The 18,318-nt window shown below is 43.2% G+C and overlaps 1 protein-coding gene across 1 annotated transcript; it reads left to right on the top strand.

Annotated features, from left to right (window-relative positions):
- Positions 1 to 13,711: 13,711 nt before the first annotated feature.
- On the top strand, positions 13,712 to 15,179 carry LOC120930956 (olfactory receptor 6B2-like). Its single transcript, XM_040342088.1, has one exon. It carries the CDS (start codon positions 13,816 to 13,818, stop codon positions 14,662 to 14,664), a length of 849 nt encoding a protein of 282 aa, XP_040198022.1. The 5' UTR covers positions 13,712 to 13,815; the 3' UTR covers positions 14,665 to 15,179.
- Positions 15,180 to 18,318: the final 3,139 nt, after the last annotated feature.

Below are 18,318 nucleotides of genomic sequence, written 5' to 3'. Positions count from 1 at the left end.
ATACAGGAAGCGGCTAGTAACATAAAGGATTACTAAGGTACAGTGGATCGAAAAAGAAAAAAAAACATGCGGTTTAGTAATTATGCATATGGGCGTATTATTTAATTTTTTTTGGTGGGGAAGTGGATCTTGGGTGGGAGTTCCCACACTTTTTTCCCCAGGACTTGACCCCTGAGTAAAAGTGCACTGAGGCACTTCAATATATTGTCGTAAAAGTACACTAATGCAGCAGTGAGCAGTAATAAAGCCGCTAGACCTGGAACAACTGGATGTGCAATGTCCATAAAAACAAAGGAAATGGGAGAAGAGAATGTAGGTGACTTGCAGGATTGCAGGGTGATTTTACAGGACGTGCAGCCATTTATTTTGTTCTTCTGCCGGCTATCATTGAGGTTGTTTAGGAAGCGTTGGTGCACTTAATGAAAGTTTTGGTAAACCAGTATGCCATAAAGGTGCAGTAAAGATGCAGTAATGGTGCGGTATAAGTGTGATACAGGTGCAGTAAAGGAGCAGTATAATTAATGTCCTGACTCCAGTAACTCAGTCCCTGCTAGCAGTGCGAATAATGGTAAGTGTCCTCTCAGCATTCCCTATGGTGCAGCTGTGAACTCTCACTTTAGAAAGTGGGGGGCCGTCATTCTCCCCACAGAATGCTTTAAGAGATTTAGTGGTGGGAAGTAAAGGGTGAGAGGATGTTCTGGTCTCCCTGCTGCAATAGTGTAGATTCAGTTGCTGCGGTCTGTGCTTTTCTGCCTCGGGTGTCTGCGTTGGTCTGGTCTCTCAGCACTCTGGTCAGTATGCAGTAGATGTGTTCTCATTGGTTCCCTCAGTTGCAATAGGAAGATCCTGGCAAACAGTCTCAGAAAAGCAGTTCCACTCTTCCTCCTTGCCTTTGTGTCTCTTGGAAATTACATTGCAAAGGGTTCATAAGCTCCATTATATCGCATGAACTGCAACTCCCATGAATCTCAGCACTCTGCATAGAAGTCTATGGGCTGGTGAGGGGATCGTGCTGCGTAACATCAGCACCACAGTATAGGTTAAAAAGAACAAAAAGCAATGGCTCTTTCTCCATGTTTCTGTAGTCTAGTAAGATCATAACAACCCCATATGCCCAGAGCATCTCTCATGCAGAGCCCTGCCATTTGCAGTGGTTCACATTAGGTCTCTGGGAGTCCAATAGAACACATAGGGCCCATGTCACACAGGAGCCCAGGTCACCTGGCGTGGGTTCCATGATACGACCCTCTCTCATCTCCAAGAGCATGACTCTTTTCCACTAATCACCACCTGCTTCTGAGTCGATCAAGTTTGCACAAATGTGGGGCTTAACCAGTGTACCTAAATATTTAGAGTAGTCAACACACATTGATGCTTAACCTCCCTGGCGGTATGATTCTTTCAGAAAAAACATGCTAAAAGCGGTACCATTATTTGCAAGGAAATTTGGCGTTTTATATTGTAGGTCTGTAATTTTTAGAAATAACTCACTTAAATCTGACCAAACAAGATTCTAATAGGCATCCCGTGTATTACATTTTTTTAAAAACAAAATTATAAATTATAATATAATAAATAATTATAAATAATTATAACAAATAATAATATAATTATAATAAAAATTATTCAATAATGTAATCAAATCAAAATCACTGAAATTTGCTCAGTTGCAGAATTGTCGCTGTCATTACTTTTATTTTTTTATGACGAATTTCCCCACAAATCGCTATCGCACAATTCTGCAAGTGATTATAATTTATTATCGCTGTTTTTTAGCTGATCTAAAACTATTTTTGACATAAAGGGACACTTTTGGTTGCTATGGACAATCTACAGTTTGCAGGGAGAAAAAAAGGTTTTTATTATATAAAATGACATGCAGGACACTGGGCAGACCACTAGGGACAGGGGAGGTGTGTTTTTTTTTACATACAGTACTGTAATCTATAAGATTACAGTATACTGTGTGTATAGTGTTTGTTTACGTTTTTGAATTTGGCGCCGTTCTCCGTCCCCGTGCGTCGTAACGTCGCAGGGAACGGAGATCGGCGTCACACGGAGGCACTATGTGAATCGAGCGAGGTCCCGCTCGCTCACACAGCGCGGTGGCATCGCTGGATCCAGGGACAAGGTAAGTAAAAAGTGCCTGTGGATCTAGCGAGGCAAGCCCGTGACTGACACGGGGTTACCGATAGTAGCAAGAAAATCTAACCCCGTGTCAGTCTCGGGAAGACCGCCAGGGAGGTTAAACCATACCTAACACTTTTTTATACGAAAGTCTACAGAAACAACACCACATAAGTTGCAGGTAATGTCCCTCAGCAAGGCAATTTTTTCCAACAGTACTATAATATAAGCTTAAAGACTCCTGAATTTCTGAGAACTTCTTTTGAAGGAGGTATTGAGATTACGGCATAGCTCTGAGACCCCTAAAAGTCCTTGCAGATTTTTGTACTGGTGGTGGAAGACAGTTCCAAAAAGCTGGCAAAAGAGATGCCCTTTAAGGGGAAACTTGGTAGTTCCCTCCTTGTCAGGTATTATTCCCTAACTCTGCTCCCACTCTCTCCTACCCAGTGTGGTTCTGTCCATCATTACTCATATACTGCTGGAATGATGCAGAGAGTACTATTTAGGGCACTTCTGTGTAAAAAAAGGTCATCCATATCTCGCAGGTTTTCGGCCTCTAACAGGAGACTCTGACCTCCCCAAGATAGCTGCCTGGAGACCATAATAGGGGGCACTGAGTTGTTGCCAGCCAGAAGAAGTGACATAGTGCCATCTTCAGGTCAACAGACAAATTGAAGCCCAACACCTGCCTACAAACCTGCATGGGAAAAGCACAGGTTCACTTTAAAGCACAGGCATATATCAATACATGCTCACTGACTGCTAGAATTTCTTTATTTTTTTCAACAAAGGTGGTGGGGTCCCGCCCCTCAGTTTTCTCTGACAATCCCACTATGCATATGTTGTTCCGTCGTAAACGGTTTTCCATGTCATCAGCTCTGTTATTAGTGTCCCTGGCCAACTGATGTGCTACATGGGCCTCCCGATTAACTGGGGGCAGCTTGTCTTCAACCTCACTCACCCTGCTTTCCACTGCAGTTGTGCACTCCCGGATCTTTTGTAGATCCTGTCTTAGGCCTCCTAACTGCTCTTTATTCACTGCTCTTTATTTGCTGCCATGGAGGACTGTTCTGCGAACCCCCCCCCCTCCGCAGTCTGATCCAGGGGATCCCCCAGCTTTTGGCCATAATATAGCGTGTCTCTCGGGTACTCCTCACCCTGAGTCTTTAACGATCGTTTGCTGACCTCCTCCTTGGACTTCTTGGCTCCTCTCGGTGTGCGTTAAGCCAGGGCCGCGGCGATGCCATCTTGGATTTCCAAGCACAGGAAATCCTCTTTTTTCCTTGCTATTCCGCGGGTGCAGAAAGCCGGTGGGTGGACCAGGAAGGTGACCGGGTCAGTAGCCAGCTGGAAAGCCGTTTCTCACCGTCGGATCGCTGCTGGGAGAGGATCAGTAGTCTGTCCTGTGGCGGAGCTGTGAGACACACGTCCTCTCACATGCTGGTCTTGGCCACTCCCCCTACTGCTAGAATTTCTTAAAGCATGCTTAATGTTTTTGTCCAAAGTTCTCTGTTATACATAAAGATGAAGGGGAATGGGGTGGTAAGGAATAACCATGGGAGATCTGAGCCATATTAAGATGGCCTTAAATTAAAGATACAAACAAAGCTCAAGGGCATAAAACAGACATGCTTTCATAGGGATGTGTTGTTCATTTTTGTACAGCGTTTGCATGACCGTGCAATTGTCACTTAAAGTAATGCAATGCCAAAAAGCTAAATAAATTCTTCAGAGGTCAAATAAATATAAATGCCCTTGCGTCACATATAGGCAATTTCTTTTAATTATGCAGATCTGTGACATTATCTTGGTTGGACTGAACAAAAATAAAGTCCGTTCTGGATGGCTCACTTTTCTTCCACACCACCACTTGCAATCGAATTTCCAAACATTTTCTTTCGAAAATCAGAAATTTCATGCAATCTGTGATCTGATGGCCCCACCATTGATTTCAAAATTCGACCAACCAAGCCTTCAATTTCACCTCATGTTGCTACACAAAAGAATTTTTGTGGCCAGGAATCTCCTTTTCTTTCTGGGAATTTTCCTTGCTGGGCTGCAACAGTGAGTGATCGGGCATGTTGGAATTATTTAAAAAAAAAAGAAAAAAAAACGATTTTCTAATCAATGAAAAGAGAATCGTGCGAGAAATATGATCAAAAAATAAATGCACATGAGTGTAGAGTGGGATACAAACTAGACCGTGTTTCCCCGAAAATAAGACCGGGTCTTATATTAATTTTAGGCCCCATACACACGAGAGGATTTATCCGCGAATACGGTCCAGCGGACCGTTTCCGCGGATAAATCCTCTCGAGGATTTGTGTGGATTTCCATGCGATAGAGTGTACTCACCATCGCATTGAAATCCGCTCCGAAATCCTCTGGCGAGGACGTGTCGCGCCGTCGCCGCGATTATGACGCGGCGACGTGCGACGCTGTCATATAAGGAATTCCACGCATGCGTCGAATCATTACGACGCATGCGGGGGATCCCTTCGGACGGATGGATCCGGTGAGTCTATTCAGACCAGCGGATCCATCTGTTGGGATGGATTCCAGCGGATAGATTTGATAGCATGTCATCAAATATTTATCTGCTGGAAATCCATCCCAGGGGATAAATATCAGCGGAAACAGATCCGCTGGAGTGTACACACCATAGGATCAATCCGCTGAAACCCATTCGCTGGGATTTTTCAGCGGATGGATTCTATCGTGTGTATGGGGCCTTAGTCTCAAAAAACACACTAGGGCTTATTTTCAGGGTAGGTCTTATTTATTTACGGGAAATAAAATGATGATCTAAAAGTGGTTGTAACCCTAAAAGAAAAAAAATTATATATCCTGTTCTTTTAAAGCACAGTGCTTGTGCTTGATGCTGTGTCATTTACCCCTAAATCAATAAAATATTCCTGTGTCCCCTGTCTTCTCTCCGTCTCCCCCAGTCAGGTCAGTATTTTGACATAATTTTAAAAAAAACATCTTGCTTAAAATTATGTAATCAGTTTTAATAAAAAGATTATACTGGTATAAGTGTATATGCTGGCATTTTTATCAGAAATACGGTACAGTACCTTTCTAACAGATCCCCTGGGCCCGCACGTGATCTGCTCTTCTCCGCTCCGAGATCCCTGCTGATGTCAACCCGCTCCGAGCTCTGAGAAGGGAGGGGCCCCAGACGTCAGCCAGATGGAGGGAAGAGTCGAGATACCCGTCAGCCCGCTCTGAGCTCTGAATAGGGAGAGGCCGCAGACGTCGCCGGGAGGAGGAAAGATCCTGCTGACGTCAGCCCGCTCCGAGCTCTGAAGAGCAAAGGGCTGCAGATGTCAGCCGGGAGGAGAGAAAGAAACCTCCGGCAGAGCGGTGGCTGTAAATACCATATGGAAATATTAAATACAGTTACAAACGGAGACGCACACTTATACCAGTTTAACCATTTTTTTAATGAGCGTTACTAGGGCATATTATCGTGGTAGGGCTTATATTGCAGCCCACCCCGATAATCTAGGTAGGGCTTATTTTTGGGATAGGGTGTATTTTCGGGGAAACACGGTAAGAAAAATGATTTTCCTTGATGTTTCACAGCCAATCGGAACCAATGAAAGAAAATTTGTATGAAAATTCTCGTATTTATTCTGATCATGCAGAGTCTTTTGTTTCAGATTTTTCTTGTATAAAAAACTTTCGAAAACGGTACACATTAAACGTAAAAATTGTTTGTTCTGTTCCCGTACGAGAAAAAATTTGGAGCTTGTTCCTTCGGAAATTTTTTTCATTTAGAAGGTCGGTATCGGCTGTAGAAAATTGTGTACACACTATATGAAAATCGTAAGAAAGTGTTGGCCCGAAACCACAGGGGCAGCAGAAACCTTGTGATAGCATCACTGTCTGTGCAAGAAAAGGACATTTTAACTGCTTGCCGACTGCCTAACGCACATTTACATAAAAAATAAAGCTGCGCCAGAAACTCTTAACTAGTAAAATACATTTACTAGTTATAAAGGCAAGTCCATAAGATGCAAGATGTAGGTATGTAATTCCAAATTGCAATAAAGTTCATGCAGATGAAGTGACACCCTTCACCAAGATGCAAGGCCGCTTACCAGAAGGCAAGCTTGATATGCAGTCGGCTATGACCCAGCCGCGGCCTTTATGGACTCACAGTATAAAATTTCAAGCAGCGTGTAAAACAAAAGTGCCGGGCGGCAACTATTGGAGCCCTTCCTCCTAAGCGTGGTGACGTCACTGCACATATACGTCGGCAGAATGGCACGGGCAGGCAAAGCAACGTACAGGTACGTTGCTTTGAATCTGACGCCTAGCGAGCGCACGCTGTGGGCTCTGTGACCGTGACTCGATGTCCGCCGGGGTCCCGCGTACGTGTCACAGAGAGGCAGAACGGGGGGATGCCTTTGTAAAGAAGGCATTTCCCTGTTCTGCCTTGTAACAATACAGTGATCTACTGCTCCCTGCCAGTGTCATGTACACAGTATCAGTGCATTTTTATAGCACTGATTACTGTATAAATGACAATGGTCTCAAAAAAGTGTCCGATGTGTCTGCCGCAATATCGCAGTCACGATAAAAATCGCAGAACACCGCCATTACTACCGTGTTTCCCCGAAAATAAGCCCGGGTCTTATATTAATTTTGCCAACCAAAAACACACTAGGGCTTATTTTCAGGGTAGGTCTTATGCCATATGCTGTCTTCTCTCCCCCCTGCCTTTTTGAGGGCGCATCTGTAACCCTTTGAAGCTCTCTTCCCCTCTTCAAGCACTGCAGAGGGAGGGGGCCCGAGATCCCTCGCTGACAGCTTGCAGAAGAGCAGAGCAGCCCGACATCAGCTGATCGCTGCTCGGCGATTATGTTGCCCGCCGGAGGCCTTATCCCAGCTCTAAGGAATGCAGAGGGAGGGGGGCCCGAGATTCCCCCTGACAGCTTTCAGAGGCGCAGATCAGCATGACATCAGCTGTGCGCTGCTCGTGATTCCGTGACCCGCCGAAAGCCTCTTCCCAGCTCTAATGCCGCGTACAGACGGTCATTTTTTGTGATGAAATAAAATGACATTTTTAAAAATGTCAATTAAAATGATCGTGTGTGGGCAAAATGTCATTTTATGTCTTCTGAAAAATGACAAAAAAAAAATTCGAACATGCTCGAATTTTTTGTGTCGTTTTTCAAAATGTCATTTTGTGTGTCAATGAAAATGATAGTGTGTGGGCAAAACGACGTTTTTAAACCCGCACATGCCCAGAAGCAAGTTTTGAGACGGGAGGTAAAACTACCATTCATAATGGAGTAAGCACATTCATCACGCTGTAACAGACAAAAAAGCACGAATCATCTTTTACTAACACGGAATCAGCTAAAAGCAGCCTCAAGGCGAATAGAACTTCCCCTTTAGAGTGCCGTCACTTTGTTCATCATTTTTCAAAATGATGGTGTGTATGCTACATCGTTTTTGAAAATGAAGTTTCAAAAATGTCGTTTTTTTTCATCACTTCAAACGTCATTTTTTTTTCATCACAAAAAATGACCGTCTGTATGGGGCATTAGGAATGCAGAGGGAGGGGGGCCAGAGATCCTCCGCTGGGAGGAGAGGGGAAGAGGAGAGCAGCGCGAGTACAGCTGAGAGCAGAGGGAGGTCAGCGCTATACCAAAAGGTATTTGGCACAACTACACTATATAATACTGTAATAGAGTGGACTCTAGTTTTTCATCGGCACTTTAAACTAGGGCTTATTTTCGGGGTAGGGCTTATATTGCAGCCCTTCCTGAAAACACGGTAGTAAAAAAAATTATAATAAAAATGCCATAAAATGATCTCCTATTTTGTAGACACTATAACTTTTGCGCAAACCAATCAATAAACGCTTATTTTGATTTTTTTTACCAAAAATATGTAGAAGAATACGTATCGGCCTAAACGGAGGAAAAATATGTTTTTTAATATATTTTTGGGGGATATTTTTTTATAACAAAAAGTAAAAAATATTGCTTTTTTTCAAAATTGTCGCTCTTTTTTTGTTTATAGCACAAAAATAAAAACCGCAGAGGTGATCAAATACCACCAAAAGAAAGCTCTATTTGTGAGAAAAAAAAGGACGTCAATTTTGTTTGGGTGCCACATTGCACGGCTGCGCAATTGTCAGTTAAAGCGACGCAGTGCCAAATTGCAAAAACTACCCCTGTCATTTGGCAAAAGGAAAGGATTACATTTTTAATGGCATTATGATCAGGGAAGGAAAGACATTAAGTCGTTGTTGTTTTTTTTATTACATTGCACTTCTTTTTAACATTTTAAATAAGATATAATAGACTATAGCACAGCAGCAATGTTTACTAAGCAGCATTTGTGTTGATTAAATAATTTTACTTTTCATCTAGAGGTTATTTTTTCTTTTTTTTATAAAACTGGATTCCAGCATGTACTGTACATCAACAGAATAAATAATTATAATATAATATATATATACATATATAAAAAGTAGAAATAAAAAGATAAAATGGGTCTCTAGACAATAATTTGTCCCCTCCTGGGACAGAGGGAGGTTAGTCATCAAGGATGCGCCGAAGAGTATAAAACACTCAACATTTCTCTATCCGCAATAGAAAAATATACCTGATCCTAAAAATAAAATATCATGACAGGTAAGGCCAGACCATTACTCAGCTTTAGAAAACATCCACCATGTAAGAGATTTATGAATATTATATTTTATAAATATAAATTTTGCAGTCCATGCTCGTTTTAGACTTTTATTTTTACATAATTTTTCTACATTAGGTTTTTTATTATATTCTTTTTTTTCTACATTTTTTGGAAGTAGACTACAGGGATCAGACAAGTACTGTATATTACAGTAGATTCAAAGGACAGTCCCCATTTTTACATTGCCCTTATACTGTGCCCACATAACACTTATATAGCACCTAACATAACATTTTGTTTAGAACTACAATACCAATATATTTATACTTTTTAAAAGTACCTTTAATTAATGCGAACGTTTTAAATAGTATTCAACTTAAAATCATTATAGCTTTAAAGTTGTATTATACCCAAAACCAAAAATGTTATATACCGTATTTATCGGCCTATACCGCGCACTTTTTTCCCCTTAAAATAATGGGAAAATCGTCGGTGCGCGATATACGCCGATACCCGCGCTGAGTTTGAACTGCGCCGGCAACATATACCGAGCGCAGTACACTTGGGTACATTCGTCCAGGCTCGGCTTCGCTCGCGGTCACGCTCTGTGACGCCTCCTAGCCTTTATGCGTAAGAAGCCGAGCCCGCCCGAGTGTACTGCGCTCGGTATATGTCGGCGGCGGCATTCAAACACAGCGTGGGAAGCGGGGATTCGACTCAGAGACAGCGCGGGAGGACACCACCGAGGCCGCAGACGGACGCCGGACAAGGCCGCCGATGGACGCCGGGCAAGACACCGACGAGGAGCATTCAAACTGTACGTTTTTTTTTTCTCAGAAATTTCCCTTCCAGGTTGGGGGTGCGCGCTATACGCGGGTGCGCGCAATACCCCGATAAATACGGTATTCCAGCTTACCAATCATTAGATGTGGTGGCTACATTTGTTTACTTTTTTAGGCTTTTTGTCCCTTGGTTTTCACCTGGTGATTGGACCAGTAGCTGTATTAGAGCCCCCCCCCCCACTCTGGAAGAAGGAGCACAGGAGGGCACCTTTGGACAGCAGCATTGTCAGTTTTGGGGAGGGTAGTGTTATGCTGCATACACACGATAGGTTAGTCTGATGGACCGTTTTCATCAGACCAAACCGATCGTGTGTGGGCCCCATCGGTTATTTATCCATAGTTTAAAAAAATAGGAACTTGTTTTAAAAATATCTGATGGATAAAAAAATGATCGTCTGTGGGTACGTCCATCGGTTAAAAATCCATGCATGCTCAGAATCAAGTCGACGCATGCTTGGAAACATTGAACTTCATTTTTTTCAGCACGTCGTTGTGTTTTACGTCACCGCGTTCTGACACGATCGTTTTTTTAACTGATGGTGTGTAGGCAAGACTGACCGATCAGTCAGCTTCATCGGATAACTGATGGAAAAATCCATCAGACCGTTTTCATCAGACTAACCTATCGTGTGTACAGGGCATAAGATGTGCTAGCAGATTTAGATACACTAAAGCCGCGTACACACGATCAGTCCATCCGATGAGAACGGTCTGAAGGACCGTTTTCATTGGTTAACCGATGAAGCTGACTGATGGTCCGTCGCGCCTACACACCATCGGTTACAAAGACGATCGTGTCAGAACGCGGTGACGTAAAACACAACGACGTGCTGAAAAAAACAAAGTTCAATGCTTCCAAGCATGCGTCGACTTGATTCTGAGCATGCGTGGATTTTTAACCGATGGTTGTGCCTATTAACGATCGGTTTTGACCTATCGGTTAGGAATCCATCAGTTAAATTTAAAGCAAGTTGGCTTTTTTTTAACCGATGGTTAAATAACCTATGGGGCCCACACATGATCGGTTTTGACCGATGAAAACGGTCCATCAGACCGTTGTCCTCTGTTTAACTTATCGTGTGTACGAGGCCTAACAGTTTTTTTTTCTCCTTTTGGGATAAAAGTTTTACAGAAAAGAGCCTAAAAAAGGAAACAAATTCAGCAATCACATCTAAGAATTGGTAAGCTGCAATACAATAGATGTCTGTTGTTGGCTTTAATACAGCTTTAAAGCCCTATTAAAGTTGTATTCTCTTATGTCTTTATAATCCTGCAGCCCCACTTATTATGATTTGTGACTGATTCTTGCTAAGAAATTCCTTAAAATGATCACATTTATTGAGACAAAAAGAGCATGAAAAACAAATTAAAAAGCATATATATTAAGATACATGATATATAGTGTGAGTCCTTGTGTGTCAACGTGTTTCGCTGTTAAGCTTCGTCAGGACATGTTCGGGGCTCGTTGGTTGCAAAAAAAGGGAGAACGGGTCTCACTATCTTGTAAGAGAGTCAACCTTGTTCAACAAGTAGTTAAAGAAGGGGTGATGTCCAGCAGAGAAGGAAAAGAGGCTGGCTACAGTAATCTTGTAACAAGGATTCATAAAGGCCAGTGGCTCATATATTACAGGTATCCTCATATCGTGACCTCCAACAGGGGATGATTTATACGAAAACTTGCCGGAAAAACAGGGGGTAACCATGGGCCAATGGCCGAAATGTAAGTGGATATAATCCTTAAGTCCAAAGTATCTCAACGACTGTAAAGTCCTCCAGTATATAGGCTCAGCTGTGCCTGAGCAGAATATTGTAGTGCAGTCAAATCCATATAGTGCCCTATACCAGCTATGTTATTGCTAATTACATTGTGCATTGGGTCTAAGTCTGGTGGATGGCACAGTCTTATATAGACATCCTATACAATTGTTGTAACAAGGAAGTTGTTCATGGTCATCTAAATGGTAGATTGTGACCTTCGCCATGCCACCAGCTTTTGACCCTGCCTGCCGCCTCTCAGACCTCCGATCTGAGAGGTGATAGGCATTGTAGGGCCAAGGGAAGTTCTAAGCATCTCCTTAGCACTGATAATAGAAAAAGAAGGCGAAAATTCCCCTGGATGAAATTTTTAGGCACAAAAATATTGATTTCAAATATACAGAGTATTGAAGTAAAAAAAGAGTATTTATTCATACAAAATTGAAAAAAATTGAAATATTGAGTTAAAATATATGATTCCAATGGATGTCACCATACGAAGAGGTACATGAAGGACCTCCTTTACACTCAAAGCGTTTCGAAATAGACTTCTTCAGGAGTGTGTAGAAGGAGAGTAATTCGGGATAGTAGGGTGATTTCAATATTTCATTGGATACAGTTTAAAAGAAATTAGAATAAACAACAGGCTGGATTATGTCAGTGGGGCTGCCAGTCAGGCACACGGAGGCGTGTGCCTGACTGTTTTAAATGCTCTGCTGGATGTCGTGGTGTGTGGTTTGGCTCTCTAAAGCAGGTCCTTTTAAAGCTACTGCAATATACTACTTAACAACAGTGGACACTACTGGGTCCCTTACGGATTCAATATATTCAGGGTCCCCCACATATAGTCCCAGCATATCCCTTCTGACTGATCTTCTCGTCTCCTTGGGTCCTGGGACGAACAAACATCCTATATTTATAGTCTACACAGATCCATGTTGATATGCTTCCTCTGATGCCTCTGTGTGCCTGACTGGCAGCCCCACTGACATAATCCAGCCTGCTGTTTATTCATATTTCTTCTTTCTTAAACTGTATCCAATGAAATATTGAAAATCACCCTACTATCCCTTCATGAATTACTCTCCTTCTTCTATACCCTCCTGAAGAAGTCTATTTCGAAACGCGTCAAGTGTAAAGGAGGTCCTTCATGTACCCCTCCGTATGATGACATCCATTGGAATCATAAATTTTAACTCAATATTTCAAATTTTGTATATTTGTCAGTAAATACTCTTTTTTTACTTCAATACTCTGTATATTTGAAATCAATATTTTTGTGCCTAAAAAGTCCATCCAGGGGAATTTTCTCCTTCTTTTTCTATTATTAATACGGGATGTGGCACAGCATATATTTGCCATTCACCCCCCTTTTTTTGCTCCTTAGCACTGATGGGTTATATGATACAACTGGGAGAAGATGTGGGAGGTCTTCCCTCACTCTGCTGGGAACCAATGCATCCAAGGTTTGGCAAGTACATTTTAAGGAAGGTGCTGCGGGTGATTTTAGCTTAAAAAGATACAGTAGATGTTTGTTCAGAAAGGGGGGTATTTTTGTCTGTGAGAGGAGATGTGTGTTAGTTGCTACTGCCCTCTGCACTGTACGTTACATACTACTGACCTCTGCACTGTACGTTACATACTACTGCCCTCTACACTGTACGTTACATACTACTGCCCTCTGAACTCTATGGTAAATACTACTTACCACTGTATTATTTACTACTGGCCTCTGAACTACTTACTACTGACTGCCACACTCTGAGTTACTTACTACTAACCTCTGAATTCTTCATTAAATACTACAGACCCCTGCACTCTTCATCCCGTACTACTGATCTCTGAACTCTGCATAATTGCATTACTTACTACCAACCTCTGCACTAGTGCTTTATCTTAGTGGCTAGTTTGTCCTGGAAGTAAAAGTGTTTATTAAGACTATGAACAATAACAACAGAAAATACAAGTAATTTATGAATGCCTACGTAGCCGGTATGGCAATCGTATAGGTGTTACATTACAAATGTGCATGGTGGTATTCAAACTATAGATGGCAAAACATGTTTTATTTCTCATTAAAGCGGAGCTCCACCCTAAAGTGGAACTCCCGCTGATCGGAACCCTCCCCCCTCCGGTGTCACATTAGACACCTTTCAGGGGGAGGGGGGTGCAGATACCTGTCTAAATCTATTGGACTACACAGCTACTACTGGTTGGATTGGTTTACAAGCACGGTGCTTCAAATCTCTTTGTGACAGATTCACTTTGGCCAATGTTTTTATTTACTGTGGCTGATCTTCTGAACAATGCTGTCTTTTGGTTTTCAGTGTTGGAGAGGAACCAGACTTTGGTCATAGAATTTCTCCTTCTGGGCTTCGGTGACCTCCACAACCTTAGGATTCCACTCTTCATCGTCTTTCTGATCATTCACATTATGGCATTGACCAGCAATATCCTTGTCATCATGTTAGTTGTAGCCAACCAGAGTCTCCACTCTCCTATGTACTTCTTTCTCAGCCAGTTGTCCTTGTCGGAAATCCTGTTCACAAGTAATATTGTGCCGAGCATGTTGTGGCTTATATTGATTGGCAGTGGAAGGCTATCGGTTGACAGATGTATTTCTCAGTTTTTGCTGCTTGCGATTCCATCGGTTACCCAGTGTTTACTGCTGGCTGGCATGTCCTTTGATAGGTATGTGGCCATATGTAAACCATTACATTATGCCATCATTGTAACTTTTGGAAAGCAGCTTCAGATAGTCCTCTCCTGCTGGATGGTGGGCTTCACACTTTCTTTAGTGGTTTATATTTACTTAAAGCAGTTACAATTTTGTGGCCTTAACATCATTAACCACTTTTTTTGTGACATTGCCCCACTCATAAGACTTTCATGCTCCGATACGTATCTTGTAGAAACTGTCACAGCTGCGGTTTCCTTTCCCGTTCTTTTGTCTCCGTTTATGTTCATCATTGTCACCTACATCTCCATTCTTAAAGCCATCCTCAAGATCCCATCCAACACTGGTAGGAAAAAGACCTTCTCCACATGCAGCTCCCACCTTATTATTGTATGCATGTACTATGGCACTCTGTCGTCAATCTATATCTTTCCACCTAAAGAGAACTCTGTTGATGCCAACAAGAGTCTTTCATTACTTTACACCTTGGTGACTCCTTTGTTCAATCCATTAGTCTACAGCCTACGAAATCAGGATATAAGAGCTGCCATCCAGAAATCTCTCAAGCTAATGGCCTTAAGCAAACTAACCTGCTGCTCTTACTGATCCTAGCAGTACAAAGGTACCTTAGATATCATGACCCCTATACTCTTATACCCCTGGATGACGTCCTGTTGGACGAAACATGTTGGGTTGCGATACAGCAGTAATGGAATCACACCTGCTAGGGTACTGACTGTGCTGATTTATTTACATGCCTGATTTTATCTGCCTTGTGTGAGTAGCATTCTTTTTTAATAAATTAGTGAAGTTTTACACAACTACACTATGAGTTCATTCTTTATCTCTTGTTCCCCTGAGCTTCTTCTGCAGAGTGTTCTGGGAGCCCTTATTCTGTGTCCTGGAGTGTGCCATTCAACCATCCCAGCAGGTATTTCTCCTAAAAAGTGCAGCCAGGCCTCCATATCTGAGGTCTTACCTGATGGTAAGCAGTTTGTGAGTTGGGTGTGCACCCGGGTGTGGAGCTGCGTACGGTTACATAAGAAGAATGGGGCGATATGCACATCTATTTCAAGAATATTCTTGCACTGATCACCTTTTATTTGGACTGATTTTGCAACGTGCACTTTATTAAATGATCATCTTTGGACACTTTTGATGAACTGATTTTTACACAATATACTTTATGTCATGGAGTTGTATTACTAGTGTATCAGCACTTTGATAGTGAAACAAAAATAAACATATAAGTGAAATATTGGGAGTTTGTGCAATTCCTAACTTGTGCTTTATACTGCAAGCAGTATACAGTGAAACCTTGGATTGCAAGCATAATTCATTCCGAAAGCATGCTTGTAATCCAAAGCACTTGTATATCAAAGCAAATTTTCCCATAAGAAATAATGGAAACTCAGATGATTCGTTCCACAACCATTTATTCATAAATCCTTCAGTTTATAGTCCATATAAAAAGATTATAGCAATGTGACCAGGTTGTGTAACCATAAAATGTCCATCCACAAATGGAATCCTCCACAAGGGGATTAGAAGCAAAATCTAGCAGGAGCTACAGAGTATAAAAGAGAAGAGAGGCGCCTTTAAGTGTAGCAATACTTTGGTACATGTTGTACCTTCATTAAATGTAACCATATTGCTACACTTAGATGCGCCTCTTTTATAATCAGTTGGGACATGACGCTACTCTTATATCAAGACATCGCTTGTATATCAAGTCAAAATGTATTAAAAAATGTTGCTTGTCTTGCAAAACGCTCTAAAACCAAGTTACTCATAAACCAAGGTTTTACTGTATATATTCTATGTGGATAACTTCAGCTACATAATGTCTATAGCTCAAATAAAAGTCCTAATACACAGCAGCATTACCCATAGCAGCAACCATAACACCCAGCCATGCAGGCAATAAACCTCCTTCTGTTGACACCAAAGCAAAATGCAGCCTACACCCATTTCACACTCCCTCCTTCTACTTTCACCTTTCCCATTCATTAACCTTGGTTTGACTCTTAAAGGGCCCATTTACAAAAAATAAGGGTACTATGGCTGCAATTGTTCGGCTCAGTGGCTGCAATTGATGGAAACAGTGGCGGCAATTGATGGGCACAGTGGCTGCAATTGATGGGCACAGTGGCTGCAATTGATGGGAACAGTGGCGACAATTAATGGCACAGTGGCGACAATTGATGGGCACAGTGGCTGCAATTGATCGGCTCAGTGGCTGCAATTGATCGGCTCAGTGGCTGCAATTGATGGGCACAGTGGCGTCAATTGATGGGCACAGTGGCGGCAATTGATGGGCACAGTGGCTGCAATTGATGGGCACAGTGGCTGCAATTGATCGGCTCAGTGGCTGCAATTGATCGGCTCAGTGGCTGCAATTGATGGGAACAGTGGCGGCAATTGATGGGCACAGTGAGGGTGCAATTGTTTTTTTGGGGGTTTTCTTTGTTTATTTGTGCCCCCCCAAGAATTTTGAGCACCAGCCGCCACTGTCTAAAGCAGTGGTTCTCAACCTCTCTAGTGCCATGACCCCTTGATAAAATTTCCCCAGTTGTAGGGACCCCTAACAGTAAAAAATTTTGTAGCGTGTGTTGTCAACATCTAAGGGAAAACAAGTAATTTGCGCCCCTAACCCTTATATTTGTGAAGTATTAAAACCCCTTATGGTACATTTTAGTATGTACCACTCTTTGTTCTCCTTTCTTTCCCTTTTATCTCTCTATCCTAATTTCTTCTTTTTTCCCCCATCCCTCAATCTAGCCGTCTTTCTTGCTCTCTCTCAATCTTTCTCTCCCTTTTTATTTGTTGTTCCCCCTCTTTTCCTTTCCACGCATTCTCTATATTTATTCCTTCCCTTACTCCTTGGGGGTGGGAGAGTTGGGATGAGTGGCAGTGCAGGTAGGAGAGTTGGGATGAGTGGCAGTGCAGGTGGGAGAGTTGGGATGAGTGGCAGTGCTGGTGGGAAAGTTGAAATGAGTGGCAGTGCTGATGGGAGAGTTGGAATGAGTGGCAGTGCTGGTGGGAGAGTTGGGATGAGTGGCAGTGCTGGTGGGAGAGTTGGAATGAGTGGCAGTGCAGGTGGGAGAGTTGGGATGAGTGGCAGTGCTGGTGGGAGAGTTGGGATGAGTGGCAGTGCTCGTGGGAAAGTTGAAATGAGTGGCAGTGCTTATGGGAGAGTTGGAATGAGTGGCAGTGCTGGTGGGAAAGTTGGAATGAGTGGCAGTGCTGGTGGGAGAGTTGAAATGAGTGGCAGTGCAGGTGGGAGAGTTGGGATGAGTGGCAGTGCTGGTGGGAGAGTTGGGATGAGTGGCAGTGCTGGTGGGAAAGTTGAAATGAGTGGCAGTGCTTATGGGAGAGTTGGAATGAGTGGCAGTGCTGGTGGGAAAGTTGGAATGAGTGGCAGTGCTGGTGGGAGAGTTGGGATGAGTGGCAGTGCTGGTGGGAAAGTTGGAATGAGTGGCAGTGCTGGTGGGAGAGTTGGGATGAGTGGCAGTGCTGGTGGGAAAGTTGGAATGAGTGGCAGTGCTTATGGGAGAGTTGGAATGAGTGGCAGTGCTGGTGGGAAAGTTGGAATGAGTGGCAGTGCTGGTGGGAGAGTTGGGATGAGTGGCAGTGCTGGTGGGAAAGTTGGAATGAGTGGCAGTGCTGGTGGGAGAGTTGAGATGAGTGGCAGTGCTGGTGGGAGAGTTCTGATCAGCCAACATAGGTGCTCTTGATCAAGGTAATTTGCTGATCTGAGAACTGTAGTGGAAACTTTTAATGGGAACTATAATCACAGGTAGTGTTACTCACTATCTCTCCCACTTCACATTTATCACCAGTCAGCTGACCTAAAGTCTCTGCCCCCCCAGCCATGTTGTGAACTGAATAGGCGGCTGCAAAGAGGCCGAGTAGGCAGCTGTGTGCTCTAGGGAGAGCCCTGCTGGGAGGCTGCAAAAGAGGTGCGGGCTTCAGGAACAGCCAGGGCTGTCTTAATGAGAGGGCACACCTGGGCACTGCCCAGGGGCCCGAGTTGCATGGGGGGCCCCTGCCCTTTCCCCAAAGAAGCTGGTCCTTGAGCCCGGGCTACCCCTCTACATCCCAAATATCCCCCCAGCACTCTGACCCCTCTACATCCCAAATATCCCCCCAGCACTCTGACCCCTCTACACCCCAGATATCCCCCCTCCACTCTGACCCCTCTACACCCCAGATATCCCCCCAGCACTCTGACCCCTCTACACCCCAGATATCCCCCCA

Source organism: Rana temporaria, chromosome 3 (assembly GCF_905171775.1).
Source record: "Rana temporaria chromosome 3, aRanTem1.1, whole genome shotgun sequence".
In the NCBI taxonomy this organism is placed as follows: domain Eukaryota; kingdom Metazoa; phylum Chordata; class Amphibia; order Anura; family Ranidae; genus Rana; species Rana temporaria.
This window is presented reverse-complemented; position numbering and strand designations above follow the sequence as displayed.

Bases quoted from the DNA above. Each gene is read 5' to 3' on its own strand.
- LOC120930956 (XM_040342088.1), top strand. From the start codon at position 13,816: ATGGCATTGACCAGCAATATCCTTGTCATCATGTTAGTTGTAGCCAAC.